The 21,813-nt window shown below is 36.0% G+C and overlaps 1 protein-coding gene and 1 pseudogene across 1 annotated transcript; both read right to left on the bottom strand.

Annotated features, from left to right (window-relative positions):
* Nucleotides 1-13,522: 13,522 nt before the first annotated feature.
* LOC110271568 (uncharacterized) lies at nucleotides 13,523-14,455 on the bottom strand. The gene is made up of 4 exons (XM_021122550.2): nucleotides 14,305-14,455; nucleotides 13,995-14,199; nucleotides 13,765-13,904; nucleotides 13,523-13,680 (listed from the first exon to the last, which is right to left on the bottom strand). Exons 1-4 carry the CDS (start codon nucleotides 14,453-14,455, stop codon nucleotides 13,523-13,525), a joined length of 654 nt encoding a protein of 217 aa, XP_020978209.2.
* A 342-nt stretch (nucleotides 14,456-14,797) lies between these two features.
* Nucleotides 14,798-16,147, bottom strand: LOC107636806 (uncharacterized; annotated as a pseudogene).
* Between the last annotated feature and the right edge of the window lie 5,666 nt (nucleotides 16,148-21,813).

Raw genomic sequence — 21,813 nt, 5'->3', positions numbered from 1 at the left:
TTTTTTGTCGCCTCTCTGTTCCTCTTCTTCACCAGCGACTCTGATTTCTGTCCTTCTCCCTCCACCTCTATCTCTGCGACCTACTCCTTTAAGGTTCCATTTTATTTTTATTTTTATTTTACTTTATTTCCTTTTCTATGAAAATTTTATGTGAATTTAAATGTTCTTCGTATGGCAGAATATGCCTTCTGAAAAGTGTGCAAATGTGTAATTTTCATTGACAATAAATTTATTTATGAGTTTAATAGTTTTACTTGAATGTTGTTTTAATTTTAAAAGAATTTCATAATAAACCAGTGAAAAGTTTTAAAATGGATTAGGAGTCTTTGATCATGCTTGAATGATTGAATTTGATTGTTGTAATTTGGTTGGTAGAAACTATTTTAATTTTTAATTGAATAAAATTCCTATTTTTTTTATTTGAAATTTAACCTCTGTTGTAAAACTAGGACAATGATTCTGAAGAGCCAAAATTTAATACATGATGTTTTGTATGAGAGAATTCACATTGGATTAGGAGTAGAAACAATAAACAACATAAGCGATAGTAGCTTATAACAAACTGTGCTACCTTGCCTCAAAATATATGAGAATTGCTTAACTGTGTTATTATTCTATACATCACTTCTCAAACATAATCTTAGATATATCTTTTTCTAATTAAAATTGATTTTTGCTTTAACTTTGAAACTCTGATCTCAAAAGTTGGTGTTAAGAGTGGTTTAGTTAGGATATCAACTACTTAAGGGAGTGGAGTTGAGTAACACTAATCGAATGAAGATCAAGCATAAAGTGCTTGGTTTATTGTAGAGAAGAGAAATTACAACTAAAAACACTAAACTTAAAGTGGTTAACCTTACTATAGAAGAATTAATGAACTAGTTGATTTGCAATTGCTATCCCATTATCATTTTTCTTGTCAAATTTTTAACTTTGTATACTTTAGAAGTTCTTAAGTCCCCAATGCTTAATTAAGCTATTACCTTTTTTAATTTATTGTGTTTTTCTATCTCTTTATCCATTTGATTTTGGTCTTATTCAATTTAGGGTGTATATGCTGTTTGTTGACAATATCAAATACAACATCGACATTCTGTGACAACGGATGTATTTGAGGGCTCCACGAATATTTTGAAGAATCGTGAAAATTATAGTAAAGTATCTTTTTTTTTATTCCTAGGTTTTATTATTCTGGGTCTTGGAACATCAAAGCTTACTGATGAACGATATTCTCTTGTTCGGTTTAGAATTTCCTCAAATGAATGAAATCTCGTTGTAAAGTATAGTTTCCAAACCAATCAAGAGTCCTCTCATGCAAAAATTTAGGTTGTCACTAGTAACAAACCCCAAATAAAATTATAACCGGAGTATTTGGACTCCGGGTCGTCTCCTTAGGAACCAATGGAGTGCATGTGTATTGGCTATAGAAGGGAAAAAAAAAAGGGGGTTTTGGTTGATGATCGACAAGGAATTTAATTGTGCATGGAAAGTAACTCAAGCAAACAATTAAAAGAAGCAATTAAGGAAGAGAGACATTCATGGCATTGAATTGAGATCTTAGGCTTTCTATCCTAGTCATGCACGATTAATTTATCTTGTTTAGTTAACTCACACATCGGGAGAATGTCAAACAAGACCAATTAATCGAGTCACAGTTATAAACAAGAATTTATCTCATTACGTCATCTCCAACAAATAGGGAGAAAGTCTAACGAGACTAGCTAGTCTCAATCCAAAAGTCCTAACCCATTTACTAATCAGATTAGCAAAAGGTTAGCGTTAATGGAAACAATACTAGCTAACAATTCTGAATCACCAACGTAAGTTGGGTTTTCATGACTCAAGATCGCCCAATTACTCTTTCCAAGCCAAGAATGCTCACAATCTACTCTAAGGTCCAACTAAGCATTTTGTCAAACACTTGGTGGGTAGTAAAGAAAAGCTTAGTGAAAGTGCAAGAATTGTAAATCTACTAACTATCAATTGCAAGAAATGTAAAATCACAATCCAAATCAACATCAATTAAAGAAACATCAACATTAAAATTGCATTAAATATAAACAAATCCAACATGAGTTCATCATCACAAAAAAGAGCAAAAGGGAAGATTAACATAAAAACTAAGAGAATTATGATGTAGAAAAGAGACATTATAGAAGAAACTAAATAAGATCAAGCAGTTAAACATGAAAATAAAATAATCTAACCTAATCCTAACCTAATTCTAGAGAGAAGAGAGAGCTTCTCTCTCTAGAAACTAACTAAAGACTCATGTTGGCTAAACTAATTGCTCTCCCTTTGCTTGGACTTCAATTCTGCATGAAATACACTCAGAAACAAGTTGGATTTGGGCCTGGGCAGCTCAGAAATCGCCCCAGCATTTTGCCATTAAGTGGGCCAAGTAAGAGTATCGGCGCGCGCACGCCATGTGCGCGTGCGCGTCGCTGGCAAATTCCTAATCTGTGCGGAAGCGGTATGTGCGCGGGCGCGTCCTTGTGAAAAACCACTTTTGCGCGTGCGCGCCTTGTACGCGTGCGCGTCCGTTGATACATTCCAAATCTTTGTTTCTTCATGCACTCTCCTCTTTGTATGCTTTTCTTCTCATTTCTTCCATCCAATACTTGCCTTATGAACCTGAAATTACTTAACAAACACATCAAGGCATCGAATGGAATTAAAGTGGATCTAAAATCACCAAATTAGGGCCTAAAAAGCATGTTTTTACATTTAAGCATAATTCAAGGGAGAATTACAAAACCATGCTATTCCATTGAATAAATGTGGGAAAAGGTGAATAAATCCCCCAAAATAAGCACAAAATAAACCATGAAATCGGGGTTTATCAAATCTCGCCACACTTAAACTAAGCATGTCCTCATGCTAAAATTAAGAAAGAAGCAAGGGGTATCACATTTATTCAATGCAAACTACTAACTAAATGCAATCTATCTATGTGCAAGTTATCTACATGAATGCAATGGCTCAGTCAAAACAAGTTAATTTCCAAGAGTACATACATAAGCACAAGGGCTAGGGTATTAGCAATCAAGCAAACCACAATTGGATTGAATCATCGAAAGAGTTTACAAACTTGCAAGAGCAGATTATTAAGGGTGGAAACATGTAATTGAGCGATCGAACCCTCACCGGATATGTATCCGCTCTAGGCACTCAAGCGTATAGGGTTGATTTACTCAATTCTCCCCTAATCATGCTTTCCAAGATTTGTTTTTTTCATCTAACAATCAACAATCAAATCATGCATGCATACAATTATCATGAGGGCTTTCCCATAGGTTGTAATGGGACTAGGGTCAAGGTAGGTTGCATATGGTCAAGTGAGCTAGAAATTCGAATCTTTGATTAACTTAAACTTCCCACCTAACCTATGATAATCTATACAATTCTAAACAAACCTAACTACCCATTCTTCATTTTTTCACACACTCATGCATTCTCTTTTTGATCATCACACATATGCATTGGCTCTTATTGAACTTCAACTTGGGGTATTTTGTCCCCTTTTTATTACAAATTTTATATTATAAATTTTTTTTAAGTATATGTACAAGGATATCAATGCATACGATTTTACATTTGATTACTACATGAGTATGTACCCAATTCCCAAGATTTTTCAACAAAAATACAAGAACACTTTTATCTCTACCCAATGTTCCCAACTCTCCCAAAATCAAATAATGAACACTCTCACTAGCCTAAGCTAATCAAAGATCCAAACAAGGGATATTTATTGTTTTTCACTTAGGTTTGTAATGTGCTACAATTAAGAATAAGTGGGTTAAGCATAGGCTCAAAATTGGCTAACAATGAAAGATAAAAGATAGGCTATTTGGGTAAGTGAGCTATTTGAACAATGGCCTCAATCATTTAAATGCATGTATACACAAAGTAATGGATATAAAGAATCAAACAAATCAAAGATTACAATTATAGAGAGAGAATAATGCACACAAGAATGAAAATAAGTGGTTATATATGATGTAACCACACAATTAGGCTCAAACCTCACATGCTTGTGTTCTTAGCTCAAAACATGATCCACAAAGTATATATTTCAAGCAAGTTCTACAAAAAATTTTTCAACCAATTGAGGTGGTGCCCTAAAAATGAGTTTCTTGGAAATTTTCATCATATTGATTGAGCTTATTCTAATGCAAAATTGTGATTTAGAAAAAAAATTTTAAAATTTTTCTAGTTTATCCCTTTTTCAATCAAAACACATTTCTTCTATAAGAAGGGTCAACTAGATTTTCAGCAATCCATTAATTTTCTAATCACAACCAACAACTAAGATGCAAAATATATATATATATATATATATATATATATATATATATATTATATATATATATATATATATATATATATATATATACTAAAAGTGTGCAACAACCAAAATAAGAGTGTCTACAAAAGCATAACTATGTACAGTAATCCCAAAATGATCTAAAACATAAAGTGCGGAATAAAACAAAATAGAGTAGCAGCGAATAGAAATAAAAGTCTGAAAGTTCACCACATAAGTGCAAACACCGGTCACGAACGGTGACCTCCCCACACTTTAGAATTTAGCATCGTCCTCGATGCTACTACGGAAGCTCGGAATGGGGGTCAACTATCGCACCAGGCTGTGGCTCATGCTCAGGCTCGGGTGGTGGAACTGGAGGTGGCACTGGCTGTGGCTCAGGAATGTCATGCTGGACCTCAGGAGTGGTGTTCTGCATCTCTGGTGGTGCCTCCTGCTGTATCGGCTCCTCACCATGCTCCTCCTCCAGATCCTGCTCATCAGAAGTGGGGGACTCTGGAAGTGGAGGGAGCTCGATACCCTGTGATGCAGCCGCCTGGTCTAAGCGGTCGAGGCGTCGCATGACACGATGCTCGAAGCGCTCCATGAAGCGAAGAAGGTGCTGCACTAACAGATAGGTCAGCTCAGGTGCTGATGGTGGTGCAGGTGCTGCTATGGAGGATGAAGGTCTAGCCGCCTCGGCTACCGCTCTAGCTCGAGAACGGCGGCTAGTCGGGGGCTTCTCGTGCACCCATAGACCCCAGGGAATAGTAACTTCCTTGTCATCGTCATCTGGAGGTGGTGGTGTCACGTCATCGTCCTCCCATGGGACATCAGCTAGCTCAGCTAAGCTAGTAATCAGTGTCGAAAACGGTAGCAAGCCACGGATATGAGCTCTCCACATTCTATGCCTAATCAACTGGGGGAAATACACCTCCTTCCCCTCCATGACACACCCAATTAGAACTAGCATATCCATCGAAATCTCTGAGAAGTGAGTGGTAGGAAAGACATAGTGGGCAAATATCTGCTGTCAGGTCCTAGCCTCCCTAGTCAGATATGCAAATAGCATTCCCTTGGGATTCGTGGTGCTCGAATCCATCACCCAGGAGGCATCTGGTGTAGCAATCACGCGCTTAAGTGCCTCATAGTCAAAAGTCATGGAGAGGAGAGCTACCTCTGCCTGCTGGTAGGCACAAGTCTCAGGAGTACCAACTCTGCAAAGCAGTGCATCCCTTATGGCATCCTCAGTGATCATAATCTCTCTACCCCTCAAGTGTACTGAATCCAAGCCTGGTCGGAAGAAGTTACAGTAAAATTCCCTGACCCACGAGATGTTAATCCGTCCCAAGTCTCTATCGACGAAATCCAATCCCAACTCAGAAATACGGGCATTTATGGCACGCCTCACATCATTGGGAAGATTCATCTTCTTCTCAATGTTCAGCTTTGTCTTTGCATAACGAGAAAGGCGTAGCTCGCAGTAGAGGTTTGGGAATTTAATCGAATCAGTGGATGGAAGTAACTGATTTTCTTTTTCTTCATCATTCATCGGATTCTTAGCATAGTTAGCATATGGTGAGGGTGTAGAGGTCTTAGAGCGCTTCCTCTTTTTGGAAGTAGCGGCTATAGCCTTTCCTTTATCCGACATCCTGAAAAACAGAAATAATATAGTATAAGCCTATAGCCAAGTAGATACAAAGCACTCGAAGCGAAGCATATTCATGAAGTGAATAAAGAAAGAAGATTCCTTGGAATGCAAGCAACGAAATACAGAATTCAAACCAAACTTCAAACCAAGAATTCAAACCATATTTTGCACATTATTCGTTAACTGAGTTCAGAAAGCACCATATCCAAAAGAATGACAAAAGAGTTAGGTTGAAAACCGAAAGAAGTCAGGTGATGAAACAAGTTAGAGTTAGAATTTAGTTTGAAAATTAGTGATATGGTGATTACCATCTCAATTCGAAAGTAAGGCACAAAACAAGGCAGTTAATAAGTTCACAATCATGAATTGCAACAAGTCATTGATGATGAAATATGATATTGCTAGAAAGCAACTAATAAGAAACAAACCATCAATCAATGTGAAGATCACGAAAATCACATGAATTTATGTTGGTAAAATCAATTCATCGAGGAGTGAACCAATCAAAAGGCGTGAATAACAAGCAATGGCCAATCGAAAAGCTTGTTCAACCATGCAATGCAAAGAAGTAAATCAGCATGAATAACAAGCAAGAATGTGAAAAGCATGACCAAAGAACTTGTTCTTGAAGAGTTTTCAAAAACCATTTAAGCAACAGTACTCTAGTTGAGCAGAATTTATCAACTAGGGACTGTTACATTCATCAAACAAGATCAACACAAAAACTGTGGTTAATGAAAATTCGGCAGCATTTCAGCAGCATATTGGCTAATTCCCAAATTTAAACAGTCGCAACAAATTCCGCATGGATTCATTAAGGAATCAGAAACACAGAAATCAGGTTTGAATCCATATGAGTGGGCGAACAAGCCAATAATGTAGCACAAACAGCAGCAAGCAGAGAAATAAAAAACAATTCAAATTAAATCAGCCAAGAAGCAGTTATGAACAGGTAAGCAGCCAATATCCATGAGTAAAGCAACTGTTAACAACAGCAAGCCAAACTTAGTTAATGACTGAATGGAAACAGCAATGTAACAGAGCAGTTCACACAGCAACAGAAATTCAAACAATGCCTAAATCCACTACTCAGCTCAGATTCTCTAACAACCTAATTCAAACTAAACTAACTAATCTTACCTAATCAAACTGATCCTAATTATGCTAATGCAATCAAAGTAAACAACAAAAGAAGAAGTAAAACAGGGGAGGGTTAGAACCTGGGTGCAGAGGCTGAACAGAGCAAGAGGGAGGAGAAGGTGAAGTGGAGTGGTGAGAGGGAGAACCAGCTACGATCAGCGGTGGAGCTTGCGCCGGCGACGATGGTAGCCACGGCGGTGCTGGTGGCGTAGAGGGCAGAGAGAGACAGAGAACAGAGGGGCAGTGAAAGAGAGAGGAAAAGTGAGAGAATAGAGAAAAGAGGGCGAGGCGATGGTGGTCGACGGGATTGGTACGCTCGCCGGAGGTGAGGTGGTTGATGGGAGAAGTTTGAAGATGGAGGGGGGAAAGAAAGAAATGAAACGTTGGAGAGAGAGGGGTGAGATGCGCGAATGCGCTAGGGCTCGCGTCTCTGGGGTAAGTGAAAATTCGAATCCACGCGCGCGCGCACTGTGCGTGTTCGCGTGGGTGGGCGAAATGGAAGAACGGCGCGAAAGCGCCATGCGCGCTTGCGCATAAATGAAGGAATCGGAATGTGCGCGGATGCGTAAGGTGCGTGTCGGCGCGGATGGGCTGGGCTCAGGGCACAAAAGGGGCCCAAAGTTGGCACAACTCTCGGGTCCTTTGGCCTGGATGATGCTAAGACGCATCGACGCGCGCGCGCACTGTGCGCATTCGCGTGGATGGCTTGAGGTTATTGGACGGGCGCGGAGGCGTGTAGTACACCAACGCGTAGAAAAAAGGGAACAGGGGGTGACGCGGACGCGTACAGCGCGCGTCTGCGTGGGTTGAGGCACAAAGTTGGTCCAAAAGTGGCGCAACTCTCTGGTTTTTGGCCCAAGGAACTAAAATACGCAGCCGACGCGCGCGCGCGCTTTGCGCTAGCGCGTGGCTTGCTATTCTTCCCCTCTTTTTTTTTTTTGAGCATCAAAGGATCTCATAACTTCCCATCTTTCTCTAAAATTCCAGCTAAGGTGTAAGATTAGGCACATTTTGAAACATAGGGACATTTTCAAACAACTTGAGAAAACTTGCAATTCAAGCAAAAACTCAATTCAAAGAAAAATTCATCCCTCATTAAAGCATAAAATGTATAAACACCTTAGTAAACAAAGAAAAAAATATATGTCAAGAAGTAAAGAAACTATATACAATGGAACCCTATTCATTCATTCATTATATCTACAAGAGAATGGAAAGAGTTTACGATGGTGGGGTGTCTCCCACCAAGCACTTTTAGTTTAAGTCCTTAAGTTGGACCTTGGGAGGCTCCTTGTTAAGGTGGCTTATGCTTGTACCCATCCTTGAACCTCCAAAAGTTCTTGTCCTTCAATCGGTTGTCAGAAGTTCTAACCTTTTTCATTAAGCTTTGGTGTGGTTCTTTCCAAGATGTGAGCTCCCGAGAATGACTACCATAGGATAATCCAGGATCCCATATCTTGTCCTCGCACTCATCTTCTAGTTGATTGTCTCGACTTTGTCCGGGCGACGAGAAAACAGAATTCTCATGGAAGCACCAAACTACTCTCCTAGACCCATTTAGTTTAGCATTACACCAATCCATGCTCTCTAATTTCGAGCTTCCCACAATAATGAGCCTAGATTTAGAACGCTAGCCACTAAACATCCTCCTTTTCCGCTTGATTCCACAAAGCGCCCTAAGTTGGCCATCCGTTTCGAGCAAACCATACTCAAGTGGGAAAATCAAGCTGAGAGTTAGAAGTTTTACCCACTCAAGCTGAGGATTGGATGACGAACTAGGTGGAGGAGTTCCCAAAGATCGTGATAAAGCATGCTCCACTCCCGTCCATCCTCTTCTAGAGGTTTCCATCACTTGGCGAGGTTCTTCAAGTTCCTCCTCATGCTAAGCTTCCTCAAGTTCATACTCCTCTTCACCAATTTCTTCTAGTTCTTCCCCCTCACTCTCATCGTAGATAGGAGGTCTAGTGAAGTCTACCTCATCATCAAGTCTAAGCAATTTGGGGAAGGACTCTTCAAACTCAAAAGGATCATATGTTAATTCGGAATCATCATAGGTAGGAGAGTTTGTTGCTTGGAACACTTCTTCCAGTTCTTCACTCGCATTAGGCCTTGGAGGTTGCAAATCCTCTTCAACCTTGCTTTCCAATGTACTGGAGAAGGGTTCAACAGGATCGTCAAGGAAATTGATCGAGGTGGGCAAAAAATCACTAGTGATGGAATCCACTTCTCTATCAATTTCCTTTAACTCATTGTTTACTCTCGCGATATTGCTCGTTTCTTTGATATTCTCTCCACACTCCTTGGAGGGGGGTTCCTCAACTTGGGATTCCTTTATGTACTCAACATGTCCTAAACATCCGCCCACTACTTCCTTTTGTTCGCTGATTCCTATCTTCTCCTCTTGTTGCGCTTCTTGCTTCAGTTCTTCTTCCTCACCATGAAGTTCCATGTTTATATCCTCACTAAGCTCCTGGGTTGTTTCTCCACATTCAACAGTGGGGGTACTTATGGCGCATGAGCTTAGGTGAGATGTTAGGTGACCCACGGCTTCTACTATGCCGGCCACCCTTACTCTTAACTCCTTGAACTTGGTTTCATCCTCCTCTTGTCGCCTCAAAATATGAGATTCAAGGTCTCTCAATTCTAACATGAAGGCTTCATCAGGAGGTGGCATTGGAAGAGAAAGTTCATCAGTTAGGGAAAGATTGTTGTAATCGGAAGGTGGTTCATATTGGTGAAGTTCTTGAGGTGGTGTATGTGGAATTTGTGGTTCTTGAGAGTATTGGGGTTGGGATGGTGGTTGTTCTACATGTGATTCTAATGGTGGTTGATATGGTGTGTATGAGTTATGGTCATATGGAGGTAAATGGTGGTATGAGACTTGTGAGTATGACGTGTGACTATATTGAGGATATGGCTCATAGGCATATGGTGGTGGTTCTTGAAAATCACAAGGGAATTCACCATAGCTAGTGGATTAATATGCATCATAGAACGGCTCTTCTTCATAGTGTATTGGTGGAGGTTGTTTCCATAGAGGTTGATCAAGTATTTGTGGCTCCTCCCACCCTTGATCTCCAATTCCTTGGTGCACATCCTCATTGAAGCTTTCATCTCCTACAACATAGTTTGAACTACACTCATAGCCAAAGTGAGAATTCACAGGGAAGTGGGAAATAAAAACAAAGAGCAATAAGAAATGAAGAAGACTAAATCCTAAAACTAGCAAAAATCAACAAATAAACTGAAGATAAAGCTATTCACAATATTTACAATAGCCAATTAACATAGCACCATTGGATTTCCCCGGCAACGGCGCTATTTTGATGAACGATATTCTCTTGTTCGGTTTAGAATTTCTTCAAATGAATGAAATCTCGTTATAAAGTATAGTTTCCAAACCAATCAAGAGTCCTCTCATGCAAAAATTTAGGTTGTCACTAGTAACAAACCCCAAATGAATTTATAACCGGAGTATTTGGACTCCGGGTCGTCTCCCTAGGAACCAATGGAGTGCATGTGTATTGGCTATAGAAGGGAAAAAAGGGGGTTTTGGTTGATGATCGACAAGGAATTTAATTGTGCATGGAAAGTAAATCAAGCAAACAATTAAAAGAAGCAATTAAGGAAGAGAGACATTCATGGCATTGAATTGAGATCTTAGGCTTTCTATCCTAGTCATGCACGATTAATTTATCTTGTTTAGTTAACTCACACATCGGGAGAATGTCAAACAAGACCAATTAATCGAGTCACAGTTATAAATAAGAATTTATCTCATTACGTCATCTCCAACAAATAGGGAGAAAGTCTAACGAGACTAGCTAGTCTCAATCCAAAAGTCCTAACCCATTTACTAATCAGATTAGCAAAAGGTTAGCGTTAATGGAAACAATACTAGCTAACAATTCTGAATCACCAACGTAAGTTGGGTTTTCATGACTCAAGATCGCCCAATCACTCTTTCCAAGCCAAGAATGCTCACAATCTACTCTAAGGTCCAACCAAGCATTTTGTCAAACACTTGGTGGGTAGTAAAGAAAAGCTTAGTGAAAGTGCAAGAATTGTAAATCTACTAACTATCAATTGCAAGAAATGTAAAATCACAATCCAAATCAACATCAATTAAAGAAACATCAACATTAAAATTGCATTAAATGTAAACAAATCCAACATGAGTTCATCATCACAAAAAAGAGGAAAAAGGGAAGATTAACATAAAAACTAAGAGAATTATGATGTAGAAAAGAGACATTATAGAAGAAACTAAATAAGATCAAGCAGTTAAACATGAAAATAAAATAATCTAACCTAATCCTAACCTAATTCTAGAGAGAAGAGAGAGCTTCTCTCTCTAGAAACTAACTAAAGACTCATGTTGGCTAAACTAATTGCTCTCCCTTTGCTTGGACTTCAATTCTGCATGAAATACACTTAGAAACAAGTTGGATTTGGGCCTAGGCAGCTCAGAAATCGCCCCCAACGTTTTGCCATTAAGTGGGCCAAGTAAGAGTATCGGCGCGCGCGCGCCATGTGCGCGTGCGCGTCGCTGGCAAATTCCTAATATGCGCGGAAGCGGTATGTGCGCGGGTGCGTCCTTGTGAAAAGCCACTTCTGCGCGTGCGTGCCTTGTACGCGTGCGCGTCTGTTGATACATTCCAAATCTTTGTTTCTTCATGTACTCTCCTCTTTGTATACTTTTCTTCTCATTTCTTCCATCCAATACTTCCTTATGAACCTGAAATTACTTAACAAACACATCAAGGCATCGAATGGAATTAAAGTGGATCTAAAATCACCAAATTAGGGCCTAAAAAGCATGTTTTTATATTTAAGCATAATTCAAGGGAGAATTACAAAACCATGCTATTCCATTGAATAAATGTGGGAAAAGGTGAATAAATCCCCCAAAATAAGCACAAAATAAACCACGAAATCGGAGTTTATCACTTACTCAGCTTTATGTTGTATAATTAGGATTCAACGTCACCAACAAGGCATGCTGTGTGAATTTGGGAATTACAAGGGTTGGATCGGGCACTTATCATCAGAAATGACATGCAGTCAATGCGATTTTAGCAAACAACATATGGAATGGTTGGCACATTAAAATGTGGCATCCTATGAACATGAAGGACATGAAAAAAATGATTGATTTGTAAAAAACTGTGTAGATATACATTAATGCTAGTTTAGGATATTATGATTTTTTACATATGTTGTTGTAAAAAACTGTGTAGATATACATAAGCTTGTACAATGAAAATCTCTTTTATTAATTACCTACCCCGATACTTTAGTTAAAAACTTGAAAATGAACCTATATTTTGTTTTGATTTGTCTTTTGTGTTCCAAAAAATTTTGTAAAATATAATATTCTTTTGTGACTAAATATTGGATCTCCTTTTAATATCTGTAAGCATAGTTTATTTAGTGGATCAAGTTGAAAGTAATTTTTACCTACAAAAATAACTTTGATTTGTTTGATCTTCTGAATCATAATGCTTAAGCTGTGACATTTTGTTTCAAAGTAGCAATTATGTTGTGTTTCTAATATGACGAATTTAGTTTAACATGCGGTTAATGTAAAAACATGAATAACAAGAAAGCGTATTTGTTTAAGTTAATGGATGAGACAATAGCTCTGTTTGGATTATTCAAGTCATGGAGTGCCATAAAAGCATTTGAAAAACCTTTAAACAAAGGAACCAACACGAATAACTCTATTTATCTATTTCTCCTCAAATAACCTCCATTCTTGACTTCAATTCCTTTAACAATCATCAAAACTCATTTTGGGAGTTCTTTACTTTCATTCTTATTCTAATTGAATACAAATTTGAAAAAAAAAAATTACAAACACAGCAATGGTTCTAATGCACCATGCATCAGCTTAACAACATATATAACAATATTTGGCATTTACATTGACATTTAATAAGCTATATTCTGGCAATTCTCTCCCTACCATGTTGTAGCATGTAGTCTTTCTTTATTTCCTCCAGAACAGCATCATTAGTACTGTAAGAAAATAGAACAAATAGAAAAAGAAGTCCATTACTATATTTTCAAAACTAGAATTCTGATTGAGTGTGTATATAAAAGTAAGCCAATCATAATACCCTAAGATCAAATGATCAAGGTTCTGAAAACCGAACCGGTGATCGAACTGCTCTAGGCACTGGTTCACTGGTTCATAGGTTCAACCGGTTCGACCGTGGTTGAATCGAAAAAACCGTTTTATAATAAAATAATAAATAAAATATAAATAAGCACATGAAAATATAATTATAGTGTAATCTAAACTTTAAAATATCATTCAAATTAAAAGTACTACATAAACCAAAATGTTATAATCTCATTCAAATACAAATAACCAATCAAACATAACATAGCAGCATCAAAATGATCCAAGTTTGTCATCAATCATCAAAATCCTCCATAACTTGCTCCAGATTTGTGTCATTGATTTCATCACCTTCATTTCCACTACTTGGACCAGAAAAAGCAAGTGGTGCAGCATAAAATGTACTAGTACTACCACCACCACCACCTTGATCTAAATCAGCATCAATCTCATCTAAGAAAATATAACACATTATCAATAAATTAAAGATCAAAGCTATTGTAATTTATTTTCTGATCAATAAACTATAATACTCACCAAGCAAGTCTTCAATATTACTTGGAAGATCAGGCTCTTTTTCAACAACCTCTTCCGTCACCCAAAAATCAACCTTATCAATAGTTTCAATATCGATTGGATCATATTGCGACTTTTGCTTTCTTTTTTTTATTTCCTTCCTAACAAATTAAATACAATATATGATAAGCCTAGTATATTAGCTATACAAAATCTAATTATATGAAATGAAAGGATGAAATATATATTACCTGGATTTAAGACGCAAATTATATGTAACATACACAATATCACTTAGCCTATCATGCTCCAATCTATTCCTTCTTGTTGTATGAATTTGATCAAAAAGACTCCAATTCCTTTCACACCCTGAAGAAGCAGATGCTTGGCTAAGAATGCGAACTGCCATTTTTTGTAAACATGGAGCAGAACTACCAAACAACCTCCACCATTCATCTACAAATTACAATCCCATATCTCAAGTATTAGTTATCAAATTAAGGAAAACAAAACATAAAATAACTAAATAACTAAAGTTTATTATCAAACAGATATTATTACCAGGTTGAAGTTTTTTTGCAGCTGGAACAGCTTCAGGCCTATCAAAGCTTTCCTTTCGATCTCTATATAAGTGTATTTCTTTCATTGCCTCAACTGAATCTAAATTATTAACCTTGCAATACAATATAACAAGATCAAGTAAAGCTCGCATGACATCAGGTGATTCTCTATAATTTTTAGAAAAAAAGCAATCAGGATTCAAGAAATAGGCTGCTATGTGAAGATTTTTTTTTCAAATGTTTGTCCCATCTTGAGTCGATAATCTTTGTGTAAGGTTGATATGCAGTCTTCCTATGCTTGAACATTTCTTTGATTCTATTTTTTGACCTCAGCATACCTTCATAAACAATTCCCAATGATGGTTTATCATCGGCATCTACCAACCTCAGCAATTTAATCAACGGACTCACAATTTGGCATACAGTAAAACAATCATCCCAAAATTTATTGTCTAGGATAATTGCACTCACATCTCTACCATTAGCACTCCTTCCTAATTTTGTCCGGTAAAGTGTGTATCAACAACCAATTGTTGTAATTCCGATTTGCGCTTAAAGATACTCATCAATGTGAGGAAGACAGTGGCAAAACGAGTTGCACCTGGACGAACAATCTCCCTCCAATCAGGTTTTTGTCTTAGCCAGGACAAGAACACCGTATGATTATATACAAACACGGTAATCTTCGAAGCACGTGTTGCAAGGCTAGAAATATGTGGCATGCTGCTTATATCTTTTAGAATAAGATTCAAGCAATGAGCAGCACAAGGTGACCAGTGAATATTTTCAAATTTCTTATTAATAAGCCTACCAGCAGCAACATAATTCGCAGCATTATCGGTCACTACATGAACAACATTATCAGGTCCAATCCATTCAATCACCTCTGAAAATAAGTCGCACAAGCTTGAAGCATTTTTAACCATACTTGAGGCATCTACAGATTTCACAAAGCACAACCCTTTCGAACAATAAACCAAAAAATTAATCAACGTTCTTTGCCTTTGATCTGTCCAACCATCAGCCATGAGAGTACATCCAGTTTCTTTCCAAGCAGACCTATAGCTATCAACAACCATTTGACACTCCCTTTTGAGATCGGCTAATAAGTTAACCCTCAAAGAGTCATAAGAAGGACCTTTATAACCAGGCCCAAATCCAGCTACACCATCCAACGTATCTTGAAAAAAAGGTGACATAACCACATTGAATGGAATCCTACAATCCAAAAGCCATCTAGCCACTCGCTTATCAACTTCATGAAGCGCCTCTTTATTTTGAAACACGCTTTTCAGACTTGGTTGACTTCCCGGAGTTGTTCTTGGTGCAAACATAGGAGGAATAATGGTTTTTGCTTTCTTTTTTGGATCGCCTCCAACAACCTCCTTAGTTGGTAACTGACTCGGAGTTTGTTGTTCCTCTTGCGCTATTACTTCATCAATTGCATCCTCACACTCATCGGTACCCTCTTCGTTGAAACTTACTTTCCTTTTACTAGTTTTACTTTTTTGAATCTCTTTCAATAAACCTTCCATTTATTTTTCTACATCATACGGGACCTTAGAACACTTCTTAATGTCTCCACCTATCTTTGCCAAATGCTTTTTCATTCTATTAATTCCCCCGCCCCCAAAAGTACTCAGACAAAATAATCATTGGTAATGCGATTTTCCATTTATATTTTGTAAAGCAACGTATCTCTAAGCAGGATCAGTTTTCTCCCGAACACTAGAAGTTTGTGACTGATTTTCGTTACTCGCGGGAGGAAGAGAACGTTCATTTGAAGCAAAATTATTTTCAGCATTATTATTCCTAGGTAGGTCTTGGTTGATACTTTCATCCATACCTAAATATTACCCGCAATCCAACCCAATAATCTCAACTCTCAAGTTCACAACAAATGAACAAACAACATCCAAAATCAGAGTATACAAACAACATCTCAGGTTCAAAAAATTCTTTGTTCACAAAATCATCTCTCAAAATCAGAGTATACAAAATCAGATTTCACAATGACAAAATCATGTCACAAAATCAGAGTTCACACAATCAGATTTCACAAAATCAGAATTCACAAAATCATGTCACAAAATCAGAGTTCACAGTTTCATACTTCCATCAGATTTCACAGTTTCATCAAAGTTCACAACTTCACATATCAGTTCATAACAGTTTCAGAGACTCAGAGTTCAGTTCATCAGAATCAGTATCAAATTTCATCACAAAATCATGTTCATAACTAAATTAAAAATTACCTGGAAATGAGGAAATCTATTGCTTTCTCTCAGAGCTCGAAGGACTTCACCGCTTCAACGCTTCAACCGAACTCTATTGCTTTCTCTCAGTGGCAGAGCTCAACGGAGGTGACTGGTCGAAGTGGCTGAGGGCGCGACGGAGCTGAGGGCGCGACGGTGCTGACTGCGCGAGGTATCTGACGGCGCGATGGTGCTGACGGCGTGACGGTGCTAAAGGCGCGACGGAGGTGAGTGTGTTCAGGGCTTCAGGCGTTCTCTATGTCTCTCACAGTCTCACTCTCTCTGACCCTTGCTTAACTGTGGTGGGTGTTGTTCTGTGGGACGCTGGAGTGCTGGACGAAAGTGCGAAGGGGAAAAGGGAATCAGGGTTCCCAAAACGCAAAACGGCAGCGTTTTGCTGCAAGGCTAAAAAATCGGCCGTATCTCGGTTCGGTTCGACCCACCGGTAACCGGCCGGTTCGTCGGTTCAATGTCGGTTTTCAAATTCTGCAGTTTTCCTTATTATCCGAACCGCTTTAGCGTCCGGTTTACGGTTCAACCGGTTCGACTGGCCGGTTCGAACCGATTTTCAGAACATTGCAAATGATAGCAGATACGTTTGAAAAGGTTACATGATCAAATGAGCTTGATGGCAGATATTTATGGAAAATTAAAGTCCAAAACCAGCATCAATCATTAAAACAGGTTTAATTACCATTGCATTATTTGCATCTAATATAAAAAAGTCAAAAACTAAGATTATAATAAAGAAACACATCTCGATCTAAAGAAAATAATAAAAACTAATCGGAGTAAAAAAAGCACCAAAGAATTGTTGTTATATATATGTATGTAAATTGTAAATGTAAAAAGGATAACATCTCCGACAAAGACCTAATAATATTTATTATCTTTTTTTTTTAAAGTAGATTATACTTTATAGCATACTCAATAAGTAGAAGTCACCAAAAAAAAAATACTCAATAAGTAGAGATTTAGAGCCAAGATTCCAAAAATTACATGAATAAAAGGTACTTGATCATGCAATAGCAAAAACATGAATTTATAATAAAAAAAAATTATGTGAAATTGAAAAGATACATCTTGACCATTATTGTATCGATTTTATCTAACTTGCCAATTATTGACTTGTTACAAATCAATCTTTAGCTTCATTGCTACCATGCGAAGCATCCTCATCATATGCTAAAATATAAGTAAAATAGTATCATTACCAGCTATTAAGCAATTAGAACATTATCATAACTCATTGACATATATATTTACAATCTCATCATGATCAAGCACATCATCTTCAAAAATATCAAATTCAGGAACTTCTAACTAACATTGATCAATGTCCCGATGAATATGACAAGTTGTTCAATTGTTCCATGCCACATTCACCATGGCATGATTAATGCCACATCCAAAAGCTGGCCAGCATTAACACCTGCCAGTATTACTTGGAAAAAGAATCACCATTACAAAAGTACTATTTTTCACTTACTAATACAAGTTTATCAAATGCAAGTCAAAAAGTGAAGAATGGAAAGTTGAGGCCTCACATGAAGAAATTGACAGATACTTGTTGGTTCTCATAATGTGTTGGCCTTTATAATTCGATGTTCAAACTCAATGTATAATAATACATCACACAAATTTTCGCACACACATCTATGCCCTCTTACCTTATGCAATGCAACAATAAAAATAATAATTACCCTATATCCCATTCCTAACGAGGCTTTGCTACATGGATGAAATAGTGAAATAGTAACATTACATCCTATCATAAACTATGTCTGAATTTTGGAAAAAATTGCTTAACATTTCTTTTAACTTTGAACATACTTTAATCACCAACAACCATATTAGAAAGGAAGAGACTCATCTTAAAATCTATGAAACACAAATCAAACTTCAACAAAAAATGTTATGAGTTGTGACAGATTTCTAGCAAATGAAAAAAAGATTCATCAAGTTCAAATATTCAATATTTTCTGATCTCATTATTCACAATTAAAAAAATGAGCAAAAAGTAGAATCAATTTACAAATATGACTACACTAGTAAATATAACTTTTCTAATTTTACAAATATGAGCAAGTTAGAGATATAACACACATATATAATCACATAAAAATAAGCAATAGTTATAATACAAAAGTTAAAGTTTTTACTTGTAGCTAGCGAGGACTTCGGGGAGAAGCGAGAAGAGAAAGAAGGTCTTTTCAACACCTTTGGCAGGCTTGGAAAGCAACGAATATGAAACAGGACCAATGAGGACATGGACAATTTTAACACCAAGCTGAGTAAAAGAAAATAGATATTCAATCACAATGTTAATAATTTGATGTGCATAAACACGTGAAAAGGCTAAGAATTGTGTTTTGAAAATAATGATCCACTCAAGTGGCAAGACAAGGTTTGATACAAAAATCAATAACAATTTTCAATTCAAATATTGAATAGAGTAAAAAAATAAAAAATATTTACTAGTTGTTACCTCTGATGCAAACCATGTTAGAGCGAGGTATAGGCACTCCAATTGCAGACATGGCAGTGAGACAAGGCGAGACCACCCAGCAGCGATGGCGAGATACAGCGAGGAACAGAGTATCAATGACAGCTCACGATGAAGAGCAGAGAACAAGCGAGAAAGTAGGGCAAGGAATAGAGAATCAATGACAACGCAGAGAGATCTGAAAGTGTGGTGCAGCGGTGGTAGAAGGAGGTAAGAACCCAGAGCCAAATATCTCTTCTCTTTGAAAGAATGTTTAAAAGGAAAAGGGAATATTTTGAAAAACTAAAAATATAAAGAAGCAATGTCTAATTATCAAATTTTTCAAAAACAAAAAAGTGGAGTTCCATTCATAAATATTTTAGGATGGTTAATGTTACTCTCAATTATGTGGGAGTAACAAATCCGTTTATAGTGAGGTCATCCAAAAAACATACATATGGTTCAAACTTGAGATCTTCTTAAATTACAGCACAAGTCATCCACTAAGCTAGTGTTTTCTTTATTAAATAATATGCTAATAAGTATATATATACTAAAAAGTAATATCTTTTATTTACCAAACACTTATCATCCTAAAAAAATTAATAATTATATCATATTAAAGTAATTATATTGTAAAACATTCTTTTTATTCTTCAATAATAATATTGTATTTATTTGTTTTTATAATTTAATTTTGATACATTGATATTATAAAATATTTTACACAATTATCCCATTATATTCCTTCTTTTAAATAATTATTTATACAACTAATATATAAGATAATTATTTTTATTGATGTAATATTATTAATATACTTGTGAAGACATATATTTTAAATTTTAAATTTTAATTTTGATTTTAATTTATTTTTATAATTTTATTATTTTTATTTAGTTATGACCGGATCAACTGGATGAATCAGTGACCCACCAGTTAAACCAGTGATCCAGTGACTCATTCATATGACCGGGTTAATTACCGGTTCGGTTCTGATAACTATGGTTGAATATTTTACTGCCTAACGTGTTACTATTTTATATCAAAGAGACTGGATTTGGACATGCAGTAAAACTGAGAAATTTCATCTTGGACAATATTTTACTCTCTGTATTTGTAGAACGGTGGAGATCAAAGACCCATATTTTACACATTCAATTATGCAAAAGCCATGATCACACTTCAAAACGTGACATAAACATACCTCAACAACAAACACGTACACCTGGTGCGGAATGGAACACTGACTGAATCACCATCCTTCACAATAGTAGGGTTTTACTGGTTTCATTGTAGATGTGCAGTGCACTATGAAGTATGGATACTTTCTTAATTTGTTGTGTCTTCGTGTCGGACACATTTCAGACACGACACACCTTCTGTGTCCAACTGTGTCTTAATAAAAAATAAAAAATTCTTCTCTGGACACGCTTGGACACACTTAAATATCATTACATATCAGCGTGTCCAGTCTTATTCTTAACATGTATTATTGAAATAAGTTTAGAAATAGCATATATTATTAGTTATTAAAACAAAATATATTTTAAATACTTTATATAATTGAAAAAAGATATTTAAAATAATTAAAAAATTAATTTATATTTTAATATCAATAAAATATTAAAATATCATTACAATTTATCTAAAAAATATTTTATATTATATATATATATATATATATATCGTATTTCTATGTCTTATAAAAATTTAAATTTGTGTGTCTATATATTCCGTGTCGTGTCGTGTTCCATGTTCGTATCAGTATCCATGCGTCATAGACAGTACATTATACTTTTATGTTCACTTTTTACTTGTATATTGGATACTTATGACCTTTAGAAGTCTTCTTACTTTCATGTTATATATTGTTGTTGATTTTTGTTTATTCTATATGTTATCTTATTTTATTGTTATCCAACATATATTGTTAATTATTTTTTGTTTACTCTACATGTTCTCTTATTTTAGTAAGATGAATATAGTGTAATTAATGGTTGAATAAAAAAAATTATTTATATAGAATTTTTTTATATATTTATCTAGAGTGCAGAGAGTCTTAGATATTAATATACGTATATTAAATACAGTGTCATTAATTTTTCTACAGCCATATTTTAGATATTGTGCATTCAATTTATGCACAACTACAGAGTTGTATTATTTTCTAGGTGTACTCGATATTTTTTTTCAGATTTCGGATGCAAAATACTTGATTTATATTATTATTGACTTTTTTGTTTCTGTACCCAAAATGTGTAATCCGTTTGTAAAATTATATTTTTTTTATATATTATGCATTTTGATTAATATTATATTATTTAATTTAAATAAAAAATTCAAAATTAAATAAGAGAAAATGGAAGTAACCATTTTGATGGAGAAGATAAATATCACAAAAGTGGGAGTAAGAGAGAATAGAATCACGCATTCTGTTTGTAATTTTTTTTTTTAGTCTAATGAGAAATTGGTCTAATTCGGTTAAATTTGATTTACTTATCATGCAACATAACGTTGTTATATTCATTGTTGTTTTCTACTTTTTTTAATACATTAAAAAATTAATTGATTTATTTATAAGACCTTGTAAACAAGTAATTTTTAGATACATTGATTTTTCGAAATACCACAATAGTGAGAGTAAGGGAAAAATGACTTGGCCAAAAGGAAGAAAAGAAAGGTATAATTTTCTTAGAAAAAAGTTAATTGTGTTATGTTTAGATATGAAATTTGCTCAATATTTTATGTTTAGATCCCATATTAAAAT

This window comes from Arachis ipaensis, chromosome B4 (assembly GCF_059453495.1).
Source record: "Arachis ipaensis isolate K30076 ecotype BB chromosome B4, ASM5945349v1, whole genome shotgun sequence".
Lineage (NCBI taxonomy): Eukaryota > Viridiplantae > Streptophyta > Magnoliopsida > Fabales > Fabaceae > Arachis > Arachis ipaensis.
Note: the sequence above shows the minus strand (reverse complement) of the source record. Positions and strands in the feature narration are given on the sequence as shown.